The sequence below is a fragment of the Quercus lobata genome, chromosome 2 (assembly GCF_001633185.2).
Source record: "Quercus lobata isolate SW786 chromosome 2, ValleyOak3.0 Primary Assembly, whole genome shotgun sequence".
NCBI classification, from domain to species: domain Eukaryota; kingdom Viridiplantae; phylum Streptophyta; class Magnoliopsida; order Fagales; family Fagaceae; genus Quercus; species Quercus lobata.
In genome coordinates, this window is record NC_044905.1 from 67,921,654 (window position 1) to 67,946,704 (window position 25,051).

The 25,051-nt window shown below is 32.7% G+C and overlaps 2 protein-coding genes and 1 pseudogene across 2 annotated transcripts; all 3 read right to left on the reverse strand.

The window, feature by feature from the left end:
* Positions 1-7,894: 7,894 nt before the first annotated feature.
* LOC115978180 lies at positions 7,895-12,636 on the reverse strand (annotated as a pseudogene).
* A 5,380-nt stretch (positions 12,637-18,016) lies between these two features.
* On the reverse strand, positions 18,017-19,208 carry LOC115978181 (expansin-A22-like). Its single transcript, XM_031100201.1, has 2 exons — positions 19,052-19,208; positions 18,017-18,636 (listed from the first exon to the last, which is right to left on the reverse strand). Exons 1-2 carry the CDS (start codon positions 19,206-19,208, stop codon positions 18,017-18,019), a joined length of 777 nt encoding a protein of 258 aa, XP_030956061.1.
* A 3,139-nt stretch (positions 19,209-22,347) lies between these two features.
* LOC115969035 (expansin-A22-like) lies at positions 22,348-23,533 on the reverse strand. Its single transcript, XM_031088597.1, has 2 exons — positions 23,377-23,533; positions 22,348-22,967 (listed from the first exon to the last, which is right to left on the reverse strand). Exons 1-2 carry the CDS (start codon positions 23,531-23,533, stop codon positions 22,348-22,350), a joined length of 777 nt encoding a protein of 258 aa, XP_030944457.1.
* Between the last annotated feature and the right edge of the window lie 1,518 nt (positions 23,534-25,051).

Below are 25,051 nucleotides of genomic sequence, written 5' to 3' on the forward strand. Positions count from 1 at the left end.
TTATATAGTATATGATATGTATATAAAAAAATACAAAATTGTAATTTATATCCTTAAAATTTGGGTTAATTTTGATTTGTCTCTTAAAGTTATCCATATCTCTAACATTATATAGTATTTAAATTTAAGTCCTTCCATCCATGCATCATAATAAGATCTCCATTAAGTGCTACTTAAACTCAAAATGATGTAGTTTTATGGATCAAAATTTTAAAACTTTATGTGGAAAAATAAAAATTATCTCAACCCTAAGGGTGAAATTTGAAAACTAGTGATTAATTAAAATGACCTAGTTTTTTTTTTTTTTTTTTTAAGGAAACAAAAGAAAAAAAAGATATTGTTTTGAACTTAGTTGGCACTTAATAGACACCTCATTACATAGCACTGATGAAATGACTTAAATCCAAATTATAAATAATTTTAGGGATACGAATCTAAATTTTGAAACTTTAGAGAGTGAATTCAAAATCATCTCAATTGATCGAACGAGTTAAATCAATCCTAGCTCATCCACTCTTTGAGACAGGAAAAACTCATGTAAGATGTAATGAGTATGCATAAATAAAGTGTGACATAAATTTAAGGATTAAAAATTGAGCTTATTTACCATCGCACACTCTTGGTGCGATGGTCACTCCACAAGTATAAGTGCTTGTGGGGTGTGGGGGGCAAGAGTTGGGGTTCAAGTCTCCGGGAGGGAGTTTAACACACATATACACTTAAATTAGGCTAGAATAGAATTCTATCTTAAATATTAAAAAAAAAAAATTGAGCTTATTTGTCAAGCTCATATCAAATTTATTACCAAGCCTATAAACAAGCTCAAGCTCATCTTATGTGTAAGTGGGTTTAGTTAATGCATGAGCTAGCAAGTGGGTTTAGGTGGGGTATGATGTGTAACAAAATAACAAGTTAGCAATAGAGTGAATGACACTTGCAACAAGACCTCTCACCTCAAGCAACTTTAGTTAGATTAGTAAAGCCTGTTGGGCTAAGTGGTTAGTTGAGAAATGTTAAGTCCACAAGCATATGGATTTTTGTCAAGGGAAACAAATTAACTTCACAATTTCCAAGTTGGGTCACTGATGGACAACCACACAAACATTTTAAGGTTTTAGTTTTTTTGAGTTGTATAAAACAATTTGTGTACAATAAATATTACTACTTATTTGTAATAGTTGGTCAAGTGTCTCTTATTTAAAAAAAAAATTGAAGTTGGTGATGGTCAGTGCATTCAATTTTGGCTGGATCCATGGTATGAAGCTTTTTCCACTATAAAATTTTCACATTTATCGACCCCAAGAGGCTACAGTGGGGGAACTTATGCAAGGGGGTAATAGTAGTTTGCTTTGGCATGTCACATTCCTTAAGCCTTTTCAGAATTAAGATTTGGAGGTTCTGCAATTTTTCTTCTTCTTTATTCTTACAAGATTGGCAGAGGCAAGGATGATTGAATTGGTTGGATTCCTTCAAGGAACAATGTTTTTTTATAGGTGAAGTTTATATGTTCTTTCTCAAGGCAGCCCAAATCCTTTTCCATGGAAGAGTGTCTAGAGATCAAGGTTCTTCCCAAGGTTGCCTTCTTTGCATGGACAGCTACTAGAGGTAAGATTTTTACAATGGGTAATCGTTGTAAAAAATAGATTCATGTTGTTGAGTGGTGCTCTTTTTGCAAGGATAGTGGTGATTTTGTGCATTATTTGCTTTTGCATTATGAGTTTTCTTTCTAGCTTTGGTCCTTGGTGGTTTGTTTTTTTAGCCTACACTGGACTATGCCAATTGCCAAGGAGGGTGGTAGATTTGCTGGTTTGTTGGAAGGGACCTTTAGATTAGATTGGCAAAAGAACGCGATTGTTTGGAATGCTACTCCTTTGTGCATCATGTGGACTACTTGGGAAGAACGTAACAGTCACTTATTCGAGGGGATTGAACATTCTCTATTAGATCTAAAGTTTATTTTACTTTGCACCTTGTATGAGTGGATGGCTATTTTGAGTTGTGATTCTTATTTTACGATTTGATTGAGTTTATAAATGCTTGTTCATTTAGGTGATGTTCTTGTAGGTGGCTGCGTATATTACTTGTGTTGTGTATATACTATGTAATTTGATTATTTTTTCTAATAATGTTTTCTTATTGAGAAAGAGAGAGAAATGGTAATTGAATATGTAACAACAAAAATTATAAATAGGATATATATAAAAAATAATTTAAATAAATATTAAATAAAATATATGCACATATATATATATATATATATATATATATAAACACACATTTGTGGTGGGGTAGAGCACGATAGGATGGAACGAGCAAAACTTATCCCTGCTACAAAAAGGTAGAAAACCCGTGTAGGGTAGGGTGAGGAATTTTTACCATCCCTACCTTTGATGCCTCTTTGTTTTGGGTCTACTTTGAAAGCTGCAAATGGCTTATGAAGACGTCTTAAAGGCTATTTTTCCTTTATTGGACCTTGCTTCTTTTGTGGAAGTGAGTAAGTAGTGGAGAGACATAGCCTAAGATGATTACTTGTGGAAATGTGCATGTTCCAAGAGAGATTCAAATCTTGTAGAGTTTTTAGAGTACTCTGCCAAGTAAATTTCTTTAAATTCTCATCTCTCATTTAAAATTAATGGTTTAAGATGTTGCCGCCTCATCAGTTCACTAACTTAAATATTAACTTATACAATTAAATTAGGTTAGAGTAGAATTTCTATCTTGTATAAAAAAAATTAAAAAAAAAAAACACAAAAATATGGATTAAGCTTAGTAAGCTATAAGCATTAACGCTAGACAAACAGATCTCAAGCTTCTTTTTTCCTTTGCTTTTTTTGATGGAACAGATCTCAAACTTGAAAAAATCATCAATCCACAAAATCACTGCCACCATTCTTCCCCAAAAGCTAAAACATCTGAATCCAAAAAAAAAACACTCCCTAGCAAAATCATTCAAGAAGAAAACCTCTATATTTTTATACAAATCTCTTGCATCCTTAAAACTTTCAATCTTTTCAACAACAAATGATGGATCCATCCAACTCAATTCCTTCAATCCACTTGGTAGAGTACTTTAGGAACTCTAGAAGATTTGAATCATTTTTAGAAGAGACAAGTCTAGAAGTTGAGAGGTGTTTAGGATAAATAGGAATATTTATGTGTTTTCAAACACTATTTAAAGTTTTTTGTTGTTGTTGAGAAATGACTAATTTAAAGATATATAAGCGAATTGATGATGTGCCAACATATTAACCACTTACCCTAAAAAATCTATAGGATCTAAACCTTGCTGAAATCCCATTTTTACTCAAAAACAATAAATTCCTTGATTTTGTCTTCAAGCTGTGCAATAAACTTTGATGAAATGCATAACTTGCAAAAAAATTTGGACTTTTTTTTTTTTTTTTTGTGTGTGTGTGTTTTGGGGTGGGGGGGGGGGGTGGGAAATCTAACAAAGCGTAAAGCTTAAACTCTAAAGTTTACAAACATATCAGCCAACAATACCAAAAGTCAAAGAGATACATCTTTTTTTTTGGAGAAACCAACCAACCAAACTGGGACTTTATTGGGATAAATAAAATGGTTCAAGGGACATCAAAGCCAACTAGCTGGGAAATATCTGTATGTAGGTCACCCAACCATTCCTGAGACTCCACTAAACATTTGGCCTTCTTAGCTAACGCATCGGCAACCATATTACAAGACCGATGAACAAAGAAAAATTTAAATGACTGAAAAACAGAAACTAAGGAACGAATGTCGTCCACAATATCTCCATACGAATTCAGCACCGGGCTTTCTTGGGAGATAGCATTGGTAATACCCCCAAAAAAAAAAAAGATTTAAAAGGAGGGGTATTTAAGTAAATTTGTTTATGGGGGTCAATTGTTATAATTAACATTGCTAAGGGGTTTTTTTAGAAAATAAGGTTGAAACCCTAGTTATACATAGTCTAATTTTTAAGTCAGCGTATAATGGCAGAGATATTTTGAGAGAGAAGACTACTCAAATGACTGAAGTAGAGAATGATTGACTACATTCTTGAGGTAAGAGCTTAAGAAATCTTATTCTTTTGTCAAATTTAGACTTTATGAGGTATTAGAATATTTTCTTATGTGAGTATTTTGGCCAACAGTGAGACTTTCTTTAGCCATGGCCGCATGGGTGTGTTCTACGAAATTTTCTTAAGGAATTGAATTGGATTGATGGAGGAAAAAAAATAAATAAATAAATAACTGCTTGACGCAAAGAAGGAATGTCAACTTCTTTCTAATATATTTTATTGACTTGGTAGAGTTCAATAAAGCTTGTGTCAGATATATATATATATATATATATATATATTATACATGGAGTTTTATTTTGAAATAATAAAGAGAAATTATTGGATATTTCAATAGTCTCTCTGTTGGTCGGGTACCGTTATAAGTTTTTTTATTTAAATTATTTGATTATTGAGTAAAATTTTTTGAAAAATTGTTCTAGGTGATATTTAAGGATTTTAGAGGACGTGTTAGGGAAAAGTTTCTTTTGGAGGTAAGTAACCTTATCCTAATTGGTTTTATTGTGCGTATTTTAACCATTGAAAATTGTTTACAGATGTTACAAGAAATCGAAAAATTTCTTGGGAATCCTACAAGATCCATTCGTTCTTTAATTTTTTTTCTATTGTATTACTGATTTCAAGTAAAGAATTATCACAAATATATCTTACTGAATATATGGTGTATCTTATTTAATTGTTTTTAGCTATACTGATTCAAAGTAAAGAATAAGGAATTTTCACAAATACATATGAGTATTGAATATAAGAATTATTTTATTTAATTGTTTGTTTTTAGCTATATTGATTTAAAGTAAAGAATATAGAAATATCACAAATAGATTTGAATATTGAATATATGATTATATATATATATGTGTGTGTGTGTGTGTGTGTATTTGAATAAGATATTTTTTTGGTAGAAACTATGATTTCTTATATATGATTATGGATAAGCTGACTATGAACTAATTCTGATACCTAGTCAATGAGAGTTATTCATTGGTACTTTGATACCCAAACCAATGGGGGTTATTCATTGGTACTCTGATACCTAGCCAATGGGGGTTATTCATTGGTATTCTGATATCCAAACCAATGGGAGTTATTCATTGGTACTCTGATGCCCAGTCACGGGGATATAGCGTGACCATAGTCATAAGATTGTTAAGAATATGAATTACGTTTGAACATTTGAACTATTTTGAGTCCTTAAAACCACATTTGTGATTTTGAAAAGGTTTGAGTATTTGAACTATTTTGAGTCATTAAAACTGCTAATGTATTTTTAGAACCTATTGTAAGTTATAGTTTTTGATATATGAAAAACTGATTACTTTCTAAACCATCTATGATATATTTGTAAGATTAAAGTATGTGATCTATTTGCAACTTATTATTTTAAGACTATGAAACTTCTTTAGTTATTTTTGAAAACCCATAGCATATTATAACTTTTGAAGGCTCATATTACATCTTATTACTTTACAGATCTATTACTTGATAGAACTTATTAGGATTTTGGTTACTTATTGAGTTGTTAACTCACCCCTTTTTCCCCTCCAATTTCAGATTATGAAGAATAACAAGTTTTAGGAGTTCTGATGTTGTGTTGCGAGCAGGAAAAGAAGCTCAGTGATTTTGGGATTGAATGGTCTTCGAATAGTTTTATATTTATTGGCCAATTGGCATTATGTACATAAGGTTTAGATTTTGTTCCTATTAAATTATTGGAGATCTATTCATAAAGAAATTGTTGAAGTATTTTGGATTTAATTGATTTAATTTTAAGGATAAATTTTAGTTGCTAAGAAGGTCTTGCACACTTGTAAGGGGCTTACTTTATAAGCGTGCGGCAGTTGTCACGTGCCTATCTTTATAGTTGGGTTCAGGGCGTGGCAACCTTGATCATTGAAGCTGAGTCTCCTTTAAAGATAACATTCTGCAGGTCCTTTTTAGCAGCAAACATCTCAGCATGGCGACACGCAAGAGCTTCCAAATCTGCAACTGTCAAGGCTAGAGCAATCGGTATAGACAGAGCTGCTGTTACTTCTCCACACCAATCTTAGATGACAACCCCGATACCTGCCAAGTTAAGAGGCTTGAAAACAGCAACGTCGAAATTTACTTTGAAGTGGTCGTGCTCTGGAGGTCTCCATTGGTGTTGGATAATAGGCGAATGCAATGGCTGAGCTTCATCTTCCTGGGCCGCCAAGAACTCTTGTAGCAGATTACTAGGCAGCAAGCTAATGTTGGCAATAGGTTGCACTTGATGCCCAAAGTGAAGGGTATTCCTTCGATTCCATAGGCACCAAGCTGCTATTGCAAAGATTTCCTTCCTGAAGTCATCCGTCACCTGCAAGAAACGATCAAATAAATCGCAAAAAGTTAGAGGAGGGGGGTTCATAGCTTGTTGGGCCCAATTGTGACAGCTCCATACACCTTCCACCACCCGACACTTCCACAAAGCATGTAACACATCTTCATGACCTTCATTACACAACTCACACACCTCTGAGTTTGTGATATTTTGCCGAAACAGGTTATACTTTGTGGGGAAAGCATTGTGGCATGCCCTCCACACAAAGTGTTTTATTTTGTGAGGTACTCGCAGCTCCCATATTGCCTTCCAAAAACGTCTTTGAGGCTCACGGTTAGAGCTGCCGAGCGAGTCTCTACTAGATAGTAGCTTATAGGCGCTACTTGTGGAATAAACCCCTAAAGGAGTGTAGGCCCAAATAACCCGGTCCTTTGTGTTCCTCAAACTTAGTGGAATTCCCAGAATTACTGACGCCTCACTAGGCAGAAACAACTCTTGAATCACCTCTGTTTTCCACTCTCTCTGATCAGCATCAATGAGGGAACTAACCCTTGTCTCAGGCAGTACCATAGGTAGAGGGGAAATGATGGAACTACTCTCTCTTTTAGGCAGCCATTTATCTTCCTTAACACGCACTGATTGGCCATTCCCAATTCTCCAAACCATACCTTTCCGGATAACATCTCTCGCACTAAGAATACTTTTCCAAGCATAAGACCCAGCTATAGAATCTTTAGCTTCCAATATTGAGCAGTTTGGTAAAAATCTAGCTTTAAACACTAGAAAGCTAAGCGACCCCGGATATTTATCATCCTCCAAACTTATTTTGCTAGGAGTGCATCATTGAACTTTTCAATTTCTTTGAAGCCTATGCCACCCACCTCCTTCGCTTCACAAAGCTTTTCCCAACATACCTAATGCACCTTTCTTAAATCACCGCTATAACCCCACCAAAATTTCTGAATAAGGCTTTCTAGCTCCCTAACCAACCCTTTGGGAAGTTTAAAACAACTCATGGTGTAGGTTGGGATAGCTTGAATAACAGCCTTGATAAGGATTTCCCTTCCTGCTTGAGACAATAACTTCTCTTTCCACCCCTGTAATTTCTTCCACACCCTCTCTTTTAGGAATATAAAGCTTTGTTTTTTTACTCAGCCTACTAAAGCTGGTAACCCCAGATACTTTTCATACTGACAGATTGCCGAGACACCTAGGAGATGCTGAATTCGATCTTGCAATGACAAAGGAGTGTTCGAACTAAAAAAGATATTTGTTTTTTCTCTATTTATCTTTTGACTAGACCCTCTCTCATACACCTCCAATATCTCTAAGATCTTATTACATTCAACCTCCATAGCTCTGCAAAACAGCACACTATCATCTGCGAAGAATAAAATGAGAGACTTAGGATCATTCCTACGGTTAGCCACCCCTCAATTTATAACCTTAATTTATTGATAATATATTACAAATGGCATGTCCATAAATCTAGACAATATTTCCATTTATTAATAAGTACTAATGGTAGTGAATTTCTAAAAATTAAACTCGGCTTGAAAATTTTGATGAAATCGCCAATTATGAGGTACAACATTATCAAATTGTAGCATTTTCTCATCACTAGTAGTTACTTGGAATGACAAGAATTGCCCTGTAAACTGTGGATCGGACTGCCAATTTTGGCCCCAGTTGCGCGACATTTGAATCCAATCAATAGAGCATTCCCATCAGGTGTTCTATAAATATTCCATTTTGACACATCAAAAAGCCTACTTTATTATTTTAACACACTATTTTACAATTCACCATACATCACATCTTCTATTTTTCAATTCCATACATTAAAATAATATATAAAAATATTAAAAAAACCATCAATTTTAAAAAAATACAAAATAAAAACCCACCACCATACATAAGCATAGCCCGCCACCACCACCACCCAATACTACTTTAAAAAAATCCCCAAAATCAACAAAAAACTATCCAAAAAAAAAAAAAATGAAGAGATGAATCAACTCCATTTATACAACTCAAATCACATGGAATCAACCCAACTCCACCACCACTGACAATCATATGGAATCCACAACCCAAAAAAAAAAAAAACTGCCAAAACTTACATGCGATCTCCACCAGTCGACCTCATCGGTGAGGCCGAACTCCACAGTGATAGCCAATCTCAATGGCAACAGTTTAGGCGGAGAGAGAGAGAGAGAGAGTGACAAAAAACAGAAAAAAGGAAAAAAAAAGAAAAGAAAAGAAAAAGGGGGAGGTGAAGATTTTGGAGAAGAAAGAAGAAGAAAAAAGGAAAAGAGAGTGACAGAAGATGAAGCGAGAGGCGGAGAAAGAAAGAAAAAAATAGAAAGAGAGAGAAGAAAGAAAGTCATAAAAGAAGAGAGAGAAAATGAATAAATTTTTTTTTGTTATCATTTTCGTCCGTACCATTCCAAAGATGGAATGGTATTGTTCATGTGTGTCAAATATTATAGCATTTAGAACATCTCATAGGAGGGTTTTTTGATGTTTGGTGTGCTAAATGCCAAATATTTGGCATTTAGCACACCTGATGGGAATGCTCTAAGTGTCCTTAATTTTGACATTAGAAATATCACTAGCATCTCCAACATTGTACAATAATACAAACAATCTTATCAAAATAATAATAATAATAATAATAATACAAACAAATAATATCGATTTCTTCTTATTTGAAACCTAACCCCTCCTTGCTTAATACATGAGACTCGACTATATTTAACCGGGATTGATAATTCTAGGTTCATATGGTGCAAGCAGTATTGTGAACATGGGCGTGGACAAGTCAAAGTGTTTTTGTGGGGGATTGCACCAATCATCATTAGGCTTACTATAGGTTTATTTATTTATTATTTTTTTTTTGAAAGGGAAATAAGATGGCATTAAAAACCAAACAAAGAGTACAACAAAGAGAGTTCAGATATAAGCCAGACAACATAGCTAAACAGTACACATCTCAGATTGAATTAAATAAGCAACCATTAGGGGGGGGGGGGGGACTCCCCTCCAGATATGTGAACTTGCACTCCTCCAAGCATATTGGGCCAACTCGTGGGCAACCTTGTTTAGGTCATGGCTTAGATGCTTGAAAGAGCATGATTCAAACATATCCCGAGCTTGGATAAAATCCTGAATGAAGTGACCGAAAGCTACTCCCTATAGCTTTGTCATTAATGGCTTGGATGACATTGAGTGCGTTTGATTCTAAAATAACTCTGGGCAACTGCAATTCCTTAGCAAGTAGGATTCATTGCTCCAAAGCCATTATCTCCATGAGTTCTGCAAAATAACTAGATTGAAGAAACTTGCAGAGACCAGCAATTGGCTAACCCTTACAATGTCCCCAACGCTAGAGTACCTTTTTTGGTCTGAAGCTCCATCAACATTTATTTTGTAAACTCCTGGTGGAGGGGATTCCCATCTGGTAGGGGAAATTCTGATATAGGAAAGGTCCTAATTAGCAGCGCTTGAATAGTCTTCCATTGAGCTTTTTGCCATATGCCAAGTCTGTTGTGGGGAAAGGTTGCTTTCATTGTGGACAAGCATGGCTGAGTCCTAGAAGGGCAAAAATTAGTTGTAGTGATTTTGATAGTACCAGCATTTTGTATGCACCAATGTGGATCATTGATACACTGGATCTCAAAACAAGCGCCACAAGTGAGTCTCTCATTGAAGAGTGCAGAGCTTAGGGCTGCTATCGCGAGGCCGTACCTTTGATCGAAAATATTACTTACCATACCCACAAGCTCCCTCTATCACATAACTTCTCAAGTTAGAAACCATAATTTTGACAAGTAATATTCATAACCCATCAACAAATTTTTTTTAGTCTATTAGATGTTCGTAAAGACCTTGAAACAGTTTTGAAATATATATAGACTAAAATAAAATGCTTTAAAGTATAAAAATAATTTTAAAATAAATATCAAATGTTGATGACAAAATATGCACTTTATCAAAGAAAAGATTAACATGACTTTCACCTATGAAAATTATTTATTACATGCAGGGACGGAGCTAAGTATTGACCAAGGGGGGCTCTAGCCCCCCGATCTCATGAAATTTTCCTAAGTAGTATAAATGAGTTGTAGGAATAGATGCCCTCATCTAATTAACATCTTCAAGGACAAGCTACAAAGGTGGAGCCATAACAACAAAACACATAGCATATCTCATTATTCTCTCTCTAGAAAGTGAGACTCACTTATACTAGTTAATGTTAGACACCTAAATTGACTAGATTAGTAACTCAAGAAAAAACTGACTTGGTTATTATAACTAGTTAATAATAAGTTACAAAGGTGGAGCCACAACAACACTACAACAGTGTTTAATTAGTATCTTGTTTGTGACATTGTGATTATGTGTTGATTTTTTTTTAAAATTATTATCTTGTTTTATTTTATCTAGCAACCATAATTAGGTTTTGTAGTTAAAAATAGGATTCATAATAAAATTGAAGATGATTTTTAGACAAATTGCTATTACATTTTGTAATGATTTTTGACATTTAAAAGAATGACTTCTCTTTTATAATAAATAATTGTGTTGCAAAGTATTTAAAAATAGTTATGTCGTGTCCTTTTTGTTGTTCGCATTTTGTTAGTACTAAATAAAAGTTAATTTAAATTTTTATGAAAATAAATTGTTTTTACCATGGTTTTAGAAACCGGTACGGTGAAAAAACCGATCGGGGAGCTAATTATCAGTTTTTTGGTCGGACCTAGATCTAACCGATGGTCAAACCGGTGATGTCATAAATAATTTAATTATTATTTATTTAAATTATATAAATAATTAATAATTTTTTAATTATATAAAAAATATATATATATATATATATATATATATATATATATATTAACAAGTGTGTGTGTAAAAGTAAAACAAGTGTAAAATATTTTACAAAAGTCACTCAGTCATCTCTTCCTACTCATTCGACACTGTGCTTTCTCAATATCAAAGTTTCCTTTCCACAAACCAAACCTCTAGCCTCCGATCCACTCCTAGATGCCACTCATCACCGGCCACCGATCCACTCATCGACGCCACTCATCATCGATTGCATCTCCATCGCCATCAGCACCACCCACTGATTCACCTCCCTGAGTTTTTTCTTTCTTTTTGCTTTCCGTTGTCCTCCATCGTCGTCGGCCCCACTATTTCTTGGCCACCTCCACCGTCATTGATTCATTCTTTTAATCTCAGTTTTGGATTTTTTTTTTCCTTTATTGCTGCGTGGCTTTATCGATTTGGGTTTTTGGATGGTTTATGGGTCATGGGTGGCTGGGTTTGTGGGTTGTGGTGGATGGTTGGGATGTTTTGTGGGTCTTGGTGGTGGCTGAGTTTTGGGTTTTGGGTGGGTAGTTGAAATGGTTTATGGGTAGAGCAGATTAGGAGTGAGCTCAAAGGGCGAGGGCGTATCGCTGTGCGTGAGGCAGAGACAGGGGCATCATGCATGTCGCTATGCATGAGGCAGAGAGAAGAGAGTGAGGTAGAGAGTAGAGACTAGAGAGAGCTTGAGTTGAGTTGAGCGGCCTTGAGAGCTTAAGGTGAGTGAGAGAGTGAGGCAGATGAGAAGAGGAGGCGTGAATCGTGAGGTGAGAGTGAGATGGCTAATGAGAAGAGTGAGTCAGTGAGGACTTTAGGCTAGTTTTGAGGAGCAGAAAAAATGACGTAGTTTTGAGGAGCAAAAAACTTAAAAACGATGTAGTTTAGTTTGAGGAACAAAACCGGTTCGACCGTGCCGGTTTTTGGTTCTTAGGTTGAACCGGCAAGTTTTTACTATTTATCGGTTTTTAGGCCATTTCCAGTTTTATACCATAACTGGACTGGATTGAAGACCGGTTCTTGACCGGTCCAATCCGATTTTTAAAACTATAGTTTTTACTTCACTCCCTTAGATTGAACTTCTAGCTCTGTCCCTAATTATGTGAATAACAATTAAGAAGAGTTATTATTATGTGGTAGTAAAAGAAACTAAAAATCTATGACTTTTTTTTTTTTTTTTTCACTTATTAGGTTTAAGCAAAATTCTATCGTTCCTCCATCCTTTAGCTATGACAATATAATTATACTTACGCATGGTTTCGCTACCAGTCATGTCACCATAGAACGTTGCATGTGCATCATACCAATTACTATCTATATTCCCATCAGCGGTGATTCTTTCGCTCATGGCTATCACTAAAAGAGTCGTGAATATTATGCATGTAAACAAATTTTGAGACCTAGCCATGGCTATGTTAGATAAAGAGAGCGAAAGAGAGATACTACGTCCTTAATTAGCAAGATCAAGAAGATGGTATTTATATATAGGAGTGAAATTAACACAAATTATTTGTCTCACTTCTTTTTATTTTACTTTACATTTCACCAATCACAACTTGTCATATATTATTTTTACTTTCCTTATAAAATGACCTAAGTTTAGAATGGATTTTGCTTTGACACATGATAAGTTGAGATTTGTATTTTGTTTTATAAGTACATTCTTAGGTACTTTCAGAGTACAGAGAATGGTGTTCCTTTCTCACACATTCATGGTATGGCCTATTCATTAAATTAATGGTGGGGTCTACCATGAATGTGAGAGGAAAGAGTACCATTTTTCTTTGCTTCGGGAGTATCTAAGAATTTTTCATATTTTATATTAATTTAATCAATCATAACTTGTTCAGTGTTATTTTTACTTTCCTTCTAAATTACCAAAGTTTAAAATGGAAAAAAAAAAAAATTGACATATGATAAGTTAAGATTTGTTGAAGCATAAATTAGAATACAAATCCTCTGCACCACTTTTTGTATTCCACTTTATGTTTTGCTCTATGATACAAATGATTTGTATTCCATAAAGTGAACCACAAAGAATGAGATTGAGGATTTCTATTAACTAGTAAATTAAGAATATATATATATATACACGCACATGCACACACACTAAACTCGTCACACGTGCCTTTGCAGGTGCAATGAGACTTTTTTTTTTATTTTTGATTTAGTGAAATAATGTTTAAAAGTGAGATGATGCTTTTTTTTTTTTTTTTTGGGTTCAGTAAATAATGTTTAAAAGTAAGATAGAGATAATGTCCTAATTTTTAGGATATTTTTGTATTTGAGAGTTAATAAAAGTTTGAAAGACTAAAACTTAAACTTTTAAAAACAGTAAATTACTTTTTTAACCAGTTTGTGTTTTTAAATTTAAAATTATTTAACTAAAAAATAGGGGTATTTTAGAGAGTTTAAGAATTTGTGTGATGATATTTTAGTATGCAAAATGTTGAAATCCAAACAGGGAATCATGTTATTAATAATATATATATATATATATATATATAGAGAGAGAGAGAGAGAGAGAGAGAGAGAGAGAGAGAGAGAGAGAGAGGAATATACCAAGTGAATATTTGAATTAACTTTTCGTAGTAAGCTTAATGTAGTAAATGTAGCACTGCTCATCCACAAATCTTAGGTGGCAAGTTGTTACTAGTTCTAAATTGAACACGGTACTAAAATTATTTTTTTGTCCACTAGTAATAACTTTCCACCTAAAATTTATTGTTAAATTGTTATTAACATAACTTGCCACCTGAAATTTGTTCTGAAATTATTGTTAGCATAGCATTTCTCCATATAAGGTATTGAATATTGATTCTTATAGCAATACATTACAACGAAAAATTATTGAATACTTTGGGAGTAACGTAAATACATACTCCTCCTCTCACATGAATTGTGGGTCCTATCATAAATTTAATTAGTGGGACCCACAGTTATGTGAGAGGGAGAGTACACATTTATGGTATTTCAGGAATACGCATTTATAGTATTCCGGAAGTACTCAATAATTATCCCATTACAACTACAATAATCGCAGAATTAATAATAAGGATAACTAGATAAGGAAAATTATTGAAGCCCATGAAATCAGGCTAGTTAAGAGCCAAAAATGGTAAGGAATTAAAGTCAGAAGGATAAGAAAAGGATAGTTTCCATTACAGTACACAAATTTGGATATGTATAGGAGAAGCTTGTCTGTATTTTTATTATTTTTTAAGAAGAACCTTGTCTGTATTGATAAGATTAGACTAAAGTATAGACAATTCTTCTCCAAAAAAAAAAACTCCTATATATATAAATCAAATATATATATATATATATATATTGAGAAGGAAGTCAACTTATATTATTCCAATGAAACGATTTAAATCAGTTTGAACAAAATGAAAAATTGATGGTGGAACATCCTCCATCCATACAACGGAATTTGACAAGCTAAGTGCTAATCTCGCCAAGCCGTGTGCAACCTTGTTACCCTCTCTCTTTGTATGAGAGTAAGATAATTCTATGAAATTTCTCTCTACTACTTTTGCGTCTTGAATGAGTAGATCATACACTGCCAAACTTGCCTTTTTAGATCTCAAAGCTTTTGTAACGACACTCGAGTCCCCTTCAAGCACAACTCTGTCCACGCCAATTTCTGCAGCAAACTCAATGTCTCGTGCTGCTGCCATAGCTTCAATCTATTAGAGAAAAATTCTATTTTGAAACCCTAAAATTCCTTAGGTTATGCTCAGTGGCATAGCAAAAATTTGTAAAATGTAGTTAAAAAACTTTATTTTATTTTATTTTATTTTATAGAAAACAGTTAAAAAACTAAAACTAATATGAAAATCTGTGACTAAAAGATGACTGAATAAAAAACAAATATACAACTAAAAGACTTCCGAACTAAAAGAATAACTTCATGAGGATTCTAATAAGCTCAACTTGTAAAAATCTCTTTTCAAACCTTACTTACACAAAAAAATGATTGGCATCTCAACATAATGATAAAGAGTTCTCGTCATAGAGTGGATGCTATAAAATGAAATTCTATCTTATCTAAAAAATGATAATAACTTCACCACATATATATATATATATATATATATATAAAATGATAATAACTTCACCACATATATATATATATATATATGGAGAGAGAGAGTGTGTTCAATTTTGTAAATCTTAAAATGTCTCAAGTTTTGCTGAGTGGCATAGGCGCATAACAAACCTTTTTTTTTTTGCTAGCTAACTTTGCATAACTTTATTATTGTACTACTATAATTAAAAGACTTCTTATTTAACCATACAAACATTAAAAAGATTTCTTACTAATGCTGGTCACTCACTTCTTTGTAATTAACATGAAAGCTCAAATAGTGTAAAACACTATAACTAGTTTAGATCCCCAATTTTAAATTACAGCTTAATTACTTTTACTTTAACTTAATTAAGTGCGGAACAAGAGTGAATGAATAGTAATAAAATCGGAACACTACTCTAAGGCATAAGCATGAACAATAAACAATAAATGTAAAGCTTAAAGAGTAGGAAGAGAGATGCAAATACAAGATAATACCGAGACATGTTATCGAAGAGGAAACCAAAGTACTTGGGAAAAACCTCTCTATGGCCCTCCAAGCCGAAATCGATCCATTAATGAATAAAGTTGGAGTACACGAATATCAAAAAGACCATCTAAGCTTAATCTGCCCAATGTACTTGAACCCTCCAAGTTCCAGCTACCAATGGGCTTCACGGAGCCATGTCTTCACTAGTTATCCATATCTCGCAATTAACTCCAAATTGCATCTGCCAATCAATGGCTTCTTCCAATACTTTTCATACGCACCAAAACTTCTCTCAACATTCAGATTGGGTGAGGTAAGTGTTTGGACTAAGAATCTCTCAAAAATACAAGGAGAGGTAGAAGTAGAGGAAAACTTTAGAAAAATGGTGTAGATGATTGAGGGTGTACACTCTCTAACTCTCAAGTGTATAGTTAGGGTTTTCTATCTCAAAAGTTCATTGGAAAAACTCCTTACAATTTCGTGGATAATGTGGGCTTATATAGTGTTGATAAAGGAATGAGATAAACACACTTTAAAAAGCTCCAAGTAGTGAGTTTCGCCGGTCACTCGTGACTTGGCTTGAGTTGCAAAGTGACTCGCGAAATCCAGCTTGGCACAAGACTCTTTAGATTCCAGCACATGCTTCTCACGTGGCCTTTTACAGGTTGTTAGTCGCGAGCTAGTCACGAAATCTCATTTCTCATAGATCTTCACCAAACTTTCACACACAACCCTTACATTAAATCCCACAATAAATACAGGGAAATGATTGAACAAAAATACAATCAAATTTGACACGGAATTAAAGCCAATATAAAAACATAGTTGTAAATCACAACTTAACAGATCTATTAGAACCTATAAAAAAGAGACCTATTAGACAATGCATAGTGTGACATAATTCAATGCATTTCTAATAGCTCTCTTTTTTATTAAAAGAAAAAAGTTCTTTTCCGTACACAAATTTGGCCTCTTGATATGATGAAACTTCTAATAGGTCTTTTAATATAAATATATAAATATTTTTTTCTAGAATAGACTAAGAACATTTTTTTTATTCAATAGTTGAAGTGGAAGATTTGAACACTGAATGTCTTTATTAGAAATATACATAGATGTCAACTAATTAATCTACAAGACTGTAAACTAGACCAAACATAATTAAATTAATTAAGACAATTTAGGGTTGAAAAGAGGAAGAAGGAATAACGGATGGAAAATATTATACATGATTTCATAAAAGTTGATCTCTTAAAGTAGAAGAAAAAATAAATTACAGAACAACTTTAAAGTTTTACATATTCATTATTTATTTAATACACAGTAACACATATATATTATTCTTAATATATTGAGTTTTGTGATCTATTTGTTACTATTAGTTTATTTTCAATATGAACATATTTTTCACAAAAGGTTTGAATTAGGTAGAACATATTTTAAAACCTACAGGTAACTGAGGTAGAGGGAGAATTGGTTTCATGATAAAATAAAGAAATATGAATGAAAAAGACAATAAAAACCAAAACAATAATTACCTTATTATAATAATTAGTTAGAATATACGAATATGATTGCAAAGTGTTTACTTAGACATATAATACACCAAATGGGTCGTGAGCAAAGCGATGTGGTTTTAATGTACAAACTAGTAAGATCAGCCATTTAAAGAGTAATCAGAAAATTATTCATATGTATCATGCTAGTTCTTCAAAGAATATTCGTATTTATACGATTGCTTCTTAATTGGGTGCTGAAAATGGCTTATTAAGAAGAGATGGCCTTCAATCTGCAAGCTATATATATCAGACATTCATTATATCAAGCTTTCTCTGAATGATTGGTTTAAAAAATTAGTGAATGAGATGCCAATCTTGATCTATAGACAAAACTTGATCATTTTTTTTATTAATTCAATATTACAATAGGTAGGAAAGATTTGAATCATAGATGTTTAACAACTAATTGAATTATAAGACTCCTAGTGATAAAATTAGTTGGCTTGACACTCCAAGATATAGGGGTAAATTATGTCGAAATGAGAAATATTATGGAAAGCATAAAGAGAAAGTCTCTTTTTAATAATATATTCCAAATTGCATGCTATTTGGTTCAGACGACATTGCCAATTACCCAGTACAAGCTTATTTTCTAGGAAAAAACAAAAAGATATACTAGCGATAGAACTCATCTAGTAATAGTAAACTACAGAATGCTAGTGACTTTCTAAAAATTAAATCTTCCCTGAAAATTTTGACCATATTGCCAATTACGAGGTACAACATTATCGAATTGTAACATCTTCCCATCACTAGTGGTCACTTGGAATGACAAGGTTAGCCCAACCAATTGTGTGTCGGTCTGCCAATTTTGACCCCAATTGCGAGTCATTTGAATCCAATTGGTATTAGTGCCCTTAATTTTGACATTAGAAACATCACCAGCACCTCCAACATTGTACACCAATACAAGCAACCAATTTAGATTTCCCTTCAACTCAAACCTAACTCCTCCTTGCTTAATGCATGGGACTCGGCGATATTTAACAGGGATAACCCCAGCTTTATATTGTGCAATTTTTGTGAACATGGGCATGGACAAGTCAAAGTGTCTTTGTGGGGGATTGCACCAAAGGTCTTGAGTCTTACTATAGTTAGCAGGGCAGAAATTGGTTGCAGTGATTTGGATAGTGCCAGCATTTTGTATGCACCATTGTGGATCATTGACACACTGGAGCTCAAAACAAGCGCCGCAAGTGAGTCCGTTGTTGAAGATTGCAGAGCTTAGGGCTGCTGTACTAAGGCCGTATCCTTGATCAAAAAGATTACCATACCCACAAGCTCCCTCTGTCGCATAACTTTTCAAGTTAGAAATCATAATCTTGACAAGTAATACTCATAACTCATCAATATATTTTTCATCCATTAGATGCACGTAAAGAACTTTATGAAACAATATTGAAAATATAGAGATTAAAATGAAACACTTTAAATTATTAAAATAAATATCAAATGTTGATGACAAAATCTGCAACTTAATTATCAAAAAAAATATATATAACATGACTTTATTTATAATGTGAATAACAATTAAGAAGAGTTAGAATGCCGTAGTAAAAGAAACTAAAAGGCTATGACTTTGTCAGATGCAACACACAAAATAAATAATAAAATTGTACGCTATCATTAATTAAAAACTTAGGGCTACAGCTAAATTCTATCATTTCTCCAACACTAGCTATGAAAATATAATTATACTTACGCAGGGTTTCGCTACCAGTCATGTCGCCATAGAATGTTGCATGTGCATCATACCAATTATTATCTATTTCCCCATCAATGGTGATTCTCTTGCTCATGGTTATCACAAAAAGAGTCATGAATATTATGCATGAAAACAAGTTTTGAGACCTAGCCATGACTATATGACAGAGATAGAGAGAGAGAGAGACAGAGATAAAATATAGAGAAAGAGAGACTACTGCATCCTTAAGATGGGTCAAGAAGATGGTAATTATATGTGGGAAAGGGAAACAAATAAGGTAAAATGATATGACTTTGATTCTTATAATTATACAACTGCAAGAATGGTGGGAATTAATAATACGGACTTTATGACTGAAAAAAAAAAAAAAAATTAACGAGAGGTATAATTTTTAATAACCATGAAATTAATCAAGCTAGCCACAAATGGTAAAGAATTAAAGGAGGAAATGAAAAGAAAAAACAAGGAGAATTTCCATTACAGCATACAAATTTGGCAAATATATACAGGAGAAGGCTGTTTAGTCTAATTTGCTTATATATCTTCTTCTTCTTTTTTTGGTAATTAATTTGCTTATATATCTATATTTATATATACATAAATAACATATTAAAGTCAAAGTTGAGAATAAGTTTGATTTTGAAACCCTAGAATTCCTTAACTTATGCCGAGTGGCATACCTAACGTTCTGAAAAAATTGTGAAGTGTAATAAAAAAAAACTAAAACTAAAACTTTTTTTTTTTTAGAGAGTTTACACTAATAAGTTTTTTGTGTAGGTGGGAATTGAACCTCATATCTCTTATTTAAGTATCAGAAATTTTACCAGTTGAGCTAACTAAAATCCACACCTAATTAAAAAAACATTTTTTTTTATTAACTAAAATTAAAACTAATAAAATTAACCTCTACAACCGAAAGAGTTTCTCAATCAAAAAGAAATCTACAGTTATAAGACTTCTTAGCTTCTTCTCCAAAAAAAAAAAAAAAAAGACTTCTCAGCTAAAAAAATTATTACTATATATAGGTCAACTTTGCAATCAAAATATTTCTGATTAGATCATACATACATTATAAATACTTTTTATCATGGTCACACTTCTTTCCAAATTGAATTAGATTTGCTGCTTATCGTCATCGTCATCATCATTATATATATATATATATATGTGTGTGTGTGTGTGTGTGTGTGTGAGAGAGAGAGAGAGAGAGCCAGAGAGAGAAAAATTGAAGTAGAAGAAAAAAAAATTTCTGCACAACTTTGAAGTCTTTCATATTCATTATTTATGCAATACACATAGTACTCTTTATATAATGCAATTTGAGATTTATTTGTTACTATTAGTTTATTTTCAATGTGAACATATTTTTCACATAGTATTTGAATTAGGTAAAAACATCTTTTTAAACCAAAACAACAATTACCTTATAAATATCTCAACATGAGTTAATCTGATCGCTTTGCAAACTAGTAAGATCAGCCACTTAAAGAGTAATCAGAAAAATTAGTTTACAATCAAAATGAATCAACATTTGCAACACTAAACCAAAATCGAGAGGGGAAAAAAAATACTAACATTAAGCATTTTTCACTTAGGCAACACTTACTAAACATTAAGTGTAAACCATATTAGATCTTTTATATATATATATATATATTTATATAGATATGATAGAATTTTAACTTATGACATTTGTTCCATGAAGATTGGGACTTTACTATATTTTTTTTAAGAAGAAAAACAATCTTACCTATTTTTTTAGTAGCTAAAAGATTTGAAACAAAACAGTCATGAAGGTCAGGAGGAACAAACTCCATCTTGACGAAAATAGGGAAAAAAAAATCTCATTCTCTTGGTTAAAGTATGAGCTAATGCATTACCTTACCTAAGTGTATGAAAAAAAAAAGAGAAAAGCTATGTAAAGAGCTAGCAGAAGACAAAGTGTCTCTAATAAGATGACCAAGTGTCTCTAATAATATGACCAACAAAAGAATGTAGTTAATTCCTATGGCAAAGAGCATTGATCAAAAATTTTGGATCACCCTCAAAACTAGATTTAAGAAAACCAGTCTCATGGATGAAAATAATAGCTCTTCTTATAGCTAGACTCTCTAATATAACCACTGAAAATGGCATAGGGATCTTCTCGGACATAGTCGCCATAATCTCCCCATGAGGGTTTTGAACAACCACTCCGATACCTGCTTCATGTGAGTCCTTAAACATGGTCCCATCAAAGTTTATTTTTATCTCACCAGGATTCGGTTTTCTGGGATGGACATGTTTTGGAGGATTTATTCAAGCTTGCTAGAATTCTTGCAGCAGGTTTTGGATTGTATGATTGAAACTTTACTCGTTAAGTTAACTGGAGTCAACAATTATCATACTCTTGAATATTTCATTTTAGGACAACATTCATACACTTCACCTACCTTAAGTCCAGTCTTTTACTCTTATTTCTCTATTAGAGTGACATTTATTATATAAATAAAATTATTAATAGGATATGTATAAAAAAAGATTAGTTAGGAGCATATATCTCAATTGGCACATTCTTGTGTTTTCAATGGAGACATTTAGGATTCAAATCCCCTTTTTCCTGTTGTAACCATCGAAATATAAAAAATGTACAAAAAAAATTAAATTATATATAACATTAATTTAAATATATAATTAACAAATAAACACACGCACATGCGTGCACACACACATATAAACACTTATTAAAAAAAAAACATTTATATACACATTTGAGGCATGGTGGTGCAAGATGAAGGTGAGCAAAACATGTCCCCACCTGATCAGGTTTTTGGGGTGAGAAAAACCTATGCGGGGACAAGGTAGGGAATTTTCGAAGAATATCAGTATTAGTATGATTGCTTCTTAACTTGAATTTCATCTCAACTTGTAACAGTATACGTACGATAAATCTTCAAATAAAAAAAAGATTTTAAAGCTTAAACAATCTTAAAGTTTATTTGCATATATTAGTCAAGAAAGACAAAACTCGGTATGGATTATGGACCAAATTAAAGTAGATTTTTCAAGGACACATAAATCCCATTAAACTGACAACTCCCCCATGAATGAGTCACTACATATACGTCCACAATACCAAAAATCAAAAGATATATATATCTTTATTCACTTAATTTATTGATAATAAAAAACAAATCACATGATGCAAGTGAATTTAGACCACATTGCCATTTTTCCCATAAGTAGTACAAGCTTATAAATCAAGTAATCAACTAGTAATAGTAAAGGACAGAATGAATGCTAGGGATGAATTTCTAAAAATTAATCGTTGCAGAATAACTTTGACCAAATTGCCAATTAGGAGGTGCAGCATTATTAAACTCCAATGTTTTTCCATCACTAGTAGTCGCTTGGAATGACAAGCTTTGCCCTACCAACTGTGTGCCAGTCTGCCAATTTTGGCCCCAATTGCGAGACATTTGAATCCAATCGGTATTAGAGCCCTTGATTTTGACATCAGAAATATCCCCAGCTCCTCCAACATTGTACAACAATACAAGCAAAAAATATGGATTTCCTGTTATCTGAAACTTAACTCCTCCTTGCTTAGTGCATGGGACTCGGCGATACTTAACAGGGACAACCCCAGCTTTATATTGTGCAATTTTTGTGAACATGGGCAAGGACAAGTCAAAGTGCCTTTGTGGGGGATTGCACCAAATGTCTTGAGTCTTACTGTAGTTAGCAGGACAGAAATTGGTTGCAGTGATTTTGACAGTGCCAGCATTTTGTATGCACCATTGTGGATCATTGACACACTGGAGCTCAAAACAAGCGCCGCAAGTGAGTCCGTTGTTGAAGAGTGCAGAGCTTAGGGCTGCTGTACTGAGGCCGTACCCTTGATCAAAAAGATTACCATACCCACAAGCTCCCTCTGTGGCATAAATCTCCAAGTTAGAAATCATAATTTTGACAGGTAATACTCATAACTCATCAATATATTTTTCATCCATTAGATGCACGTAAAGAACTTTATGAAACAATATTGAAAATATAGAGATTAAAAATGAAACACTTTAAAATATTAAAGCAATTTTAAATAATTTTCAAATGTTGATGACAGAATATGCAATTTATCAGAGACAAAATTTACATGACTTTATTTATAATGTGAATAACAATTAAGAAGAGTTAGTATGCGGTAGTAAAAGAAACTAAAAACCTATGTCACAAGCAACACACAAAATAAATATTATAATTGTACGCTACCATTAAAAACTTAGGATTATAGCTAAATTCTATCATTCCTGCAACCCTAGCTATGACAATATAGTTATACTTACGCATGGTTTCGCTACTAGTCATGTCACCATAGAACGTTGCACGTGCATCGTACCAATTATTATCTGTTTCCCCATCAATGGTGATTCTCCTGCTATGGCTATCGCCAAAAGAGTCATGAATATTATGCAATGAAAACAAGTTTTGAGACCTAGCCATGACTATATGATAGATAAAGAGAGAAGAGAGACTACTGCATCTTTAAGTGAGGTTAAGAAGATGGTATTTATAGGCGGGAAATGGAAACAAATAAGGTAAACAAATATGACTTTGATTCTTATAGCAATACAACTGCAATAATAGTTGGAATTAATAATAAGGACTTTATGACAGAAAAATAACACAAATTAATGAGAGACAATTTTTTTTACCCATGAAATCAGGCGAGTAGATAGCCCCAAATGATAAAAAAAATTAAAGGAGGAAAGAAAAAAAGATAAAAGGAGGATTTCCTTTATAGTTATCACACAAATTTGGCAAAATATATATTGCAGAAGGCTGTTTAATTAGTCTAACTTGCTCTTATAATATATATATATATATATATATATATATTATAACATATAAAAGTTAAATTTGAGAAAAAAGTTTTGATTTTGAAACCCTAGAATTCCTTAAGTTATGCCAAGTGGCATAGATAACTTTCTGAAAAATTGAGAAATGTAAGAATAAATAAATAAAACTAAAACTAGTTAAAAAAAAAAAAAAAAAAAAAAAAAAAACCTACGACTGAAAGACTTTCTATAAAAAAGAAATCTACAACTATAATTAAGAATTCTCAGCTAAAAAGATTACGTCTCAATATAATATATGGAGAAGTAAAGAAAATGTTCAATTTTGTAAATCCTTTTCAACAAAAGAAAAAATTGTAAATCCTACAATGTTACGGGTTTTGCTAAGTCGCATAGCCAGGGACGGACCTACACGAGGGCAAAGGGGGGTCATTGCCCCCCCCCCCCCCAAAAAAAAAACTAGTATAAAAAATTAAGATTTACCCTTAAATATATACATATATATTTATTTGTCTCTCCTCCTCTAAAATATTTATATATTGACCTACAATAAAATAAATAAATAAATAAAATTCATGCCCCGTTAACTACAAAAACAAAATAAAAAAATAAATATGGACTAAACAAAAATTGCGCACAAAATAAGAAACACTTTTTTAGTATGTTATACTTTGTTGATGTGTTTTATAATATGAAATGTTTAAAAAATACTTATTTTGTATGTAGTATTTTGTTGAATATGAAATAGATGTTAGTTTTTATTTTCATAAAAAAAAAAAAAATTGTTTTTAAGCTTTGGCCCCCCCTAGGTATGAATCCTAGTTTCGTCCCTGCGCATAGCTAACTTTGCATAACTTTATTGTACTATATATAATAGACTTCTTATTAAACCATACAAATATTAAAAAGGTTCTTATTAATTTATGTCGGTCACTTCTTTGAAATCAAAAGAGATATTCTCTTGTCGTTTCACGCGAGAGACACTGACCACTCGAAAAGTTTAGCATATCTTGACAAAATATGTTGAAGAGATAGACAATATTGATAATTTTGTAACTTGCATAAGGAAAATCTACTAATTATTGAGTCGGCTATTACTCATTAAGTATTGAATTTATCTTCTTCTTAATAAAATTTACAATATATATATATATATATATATATA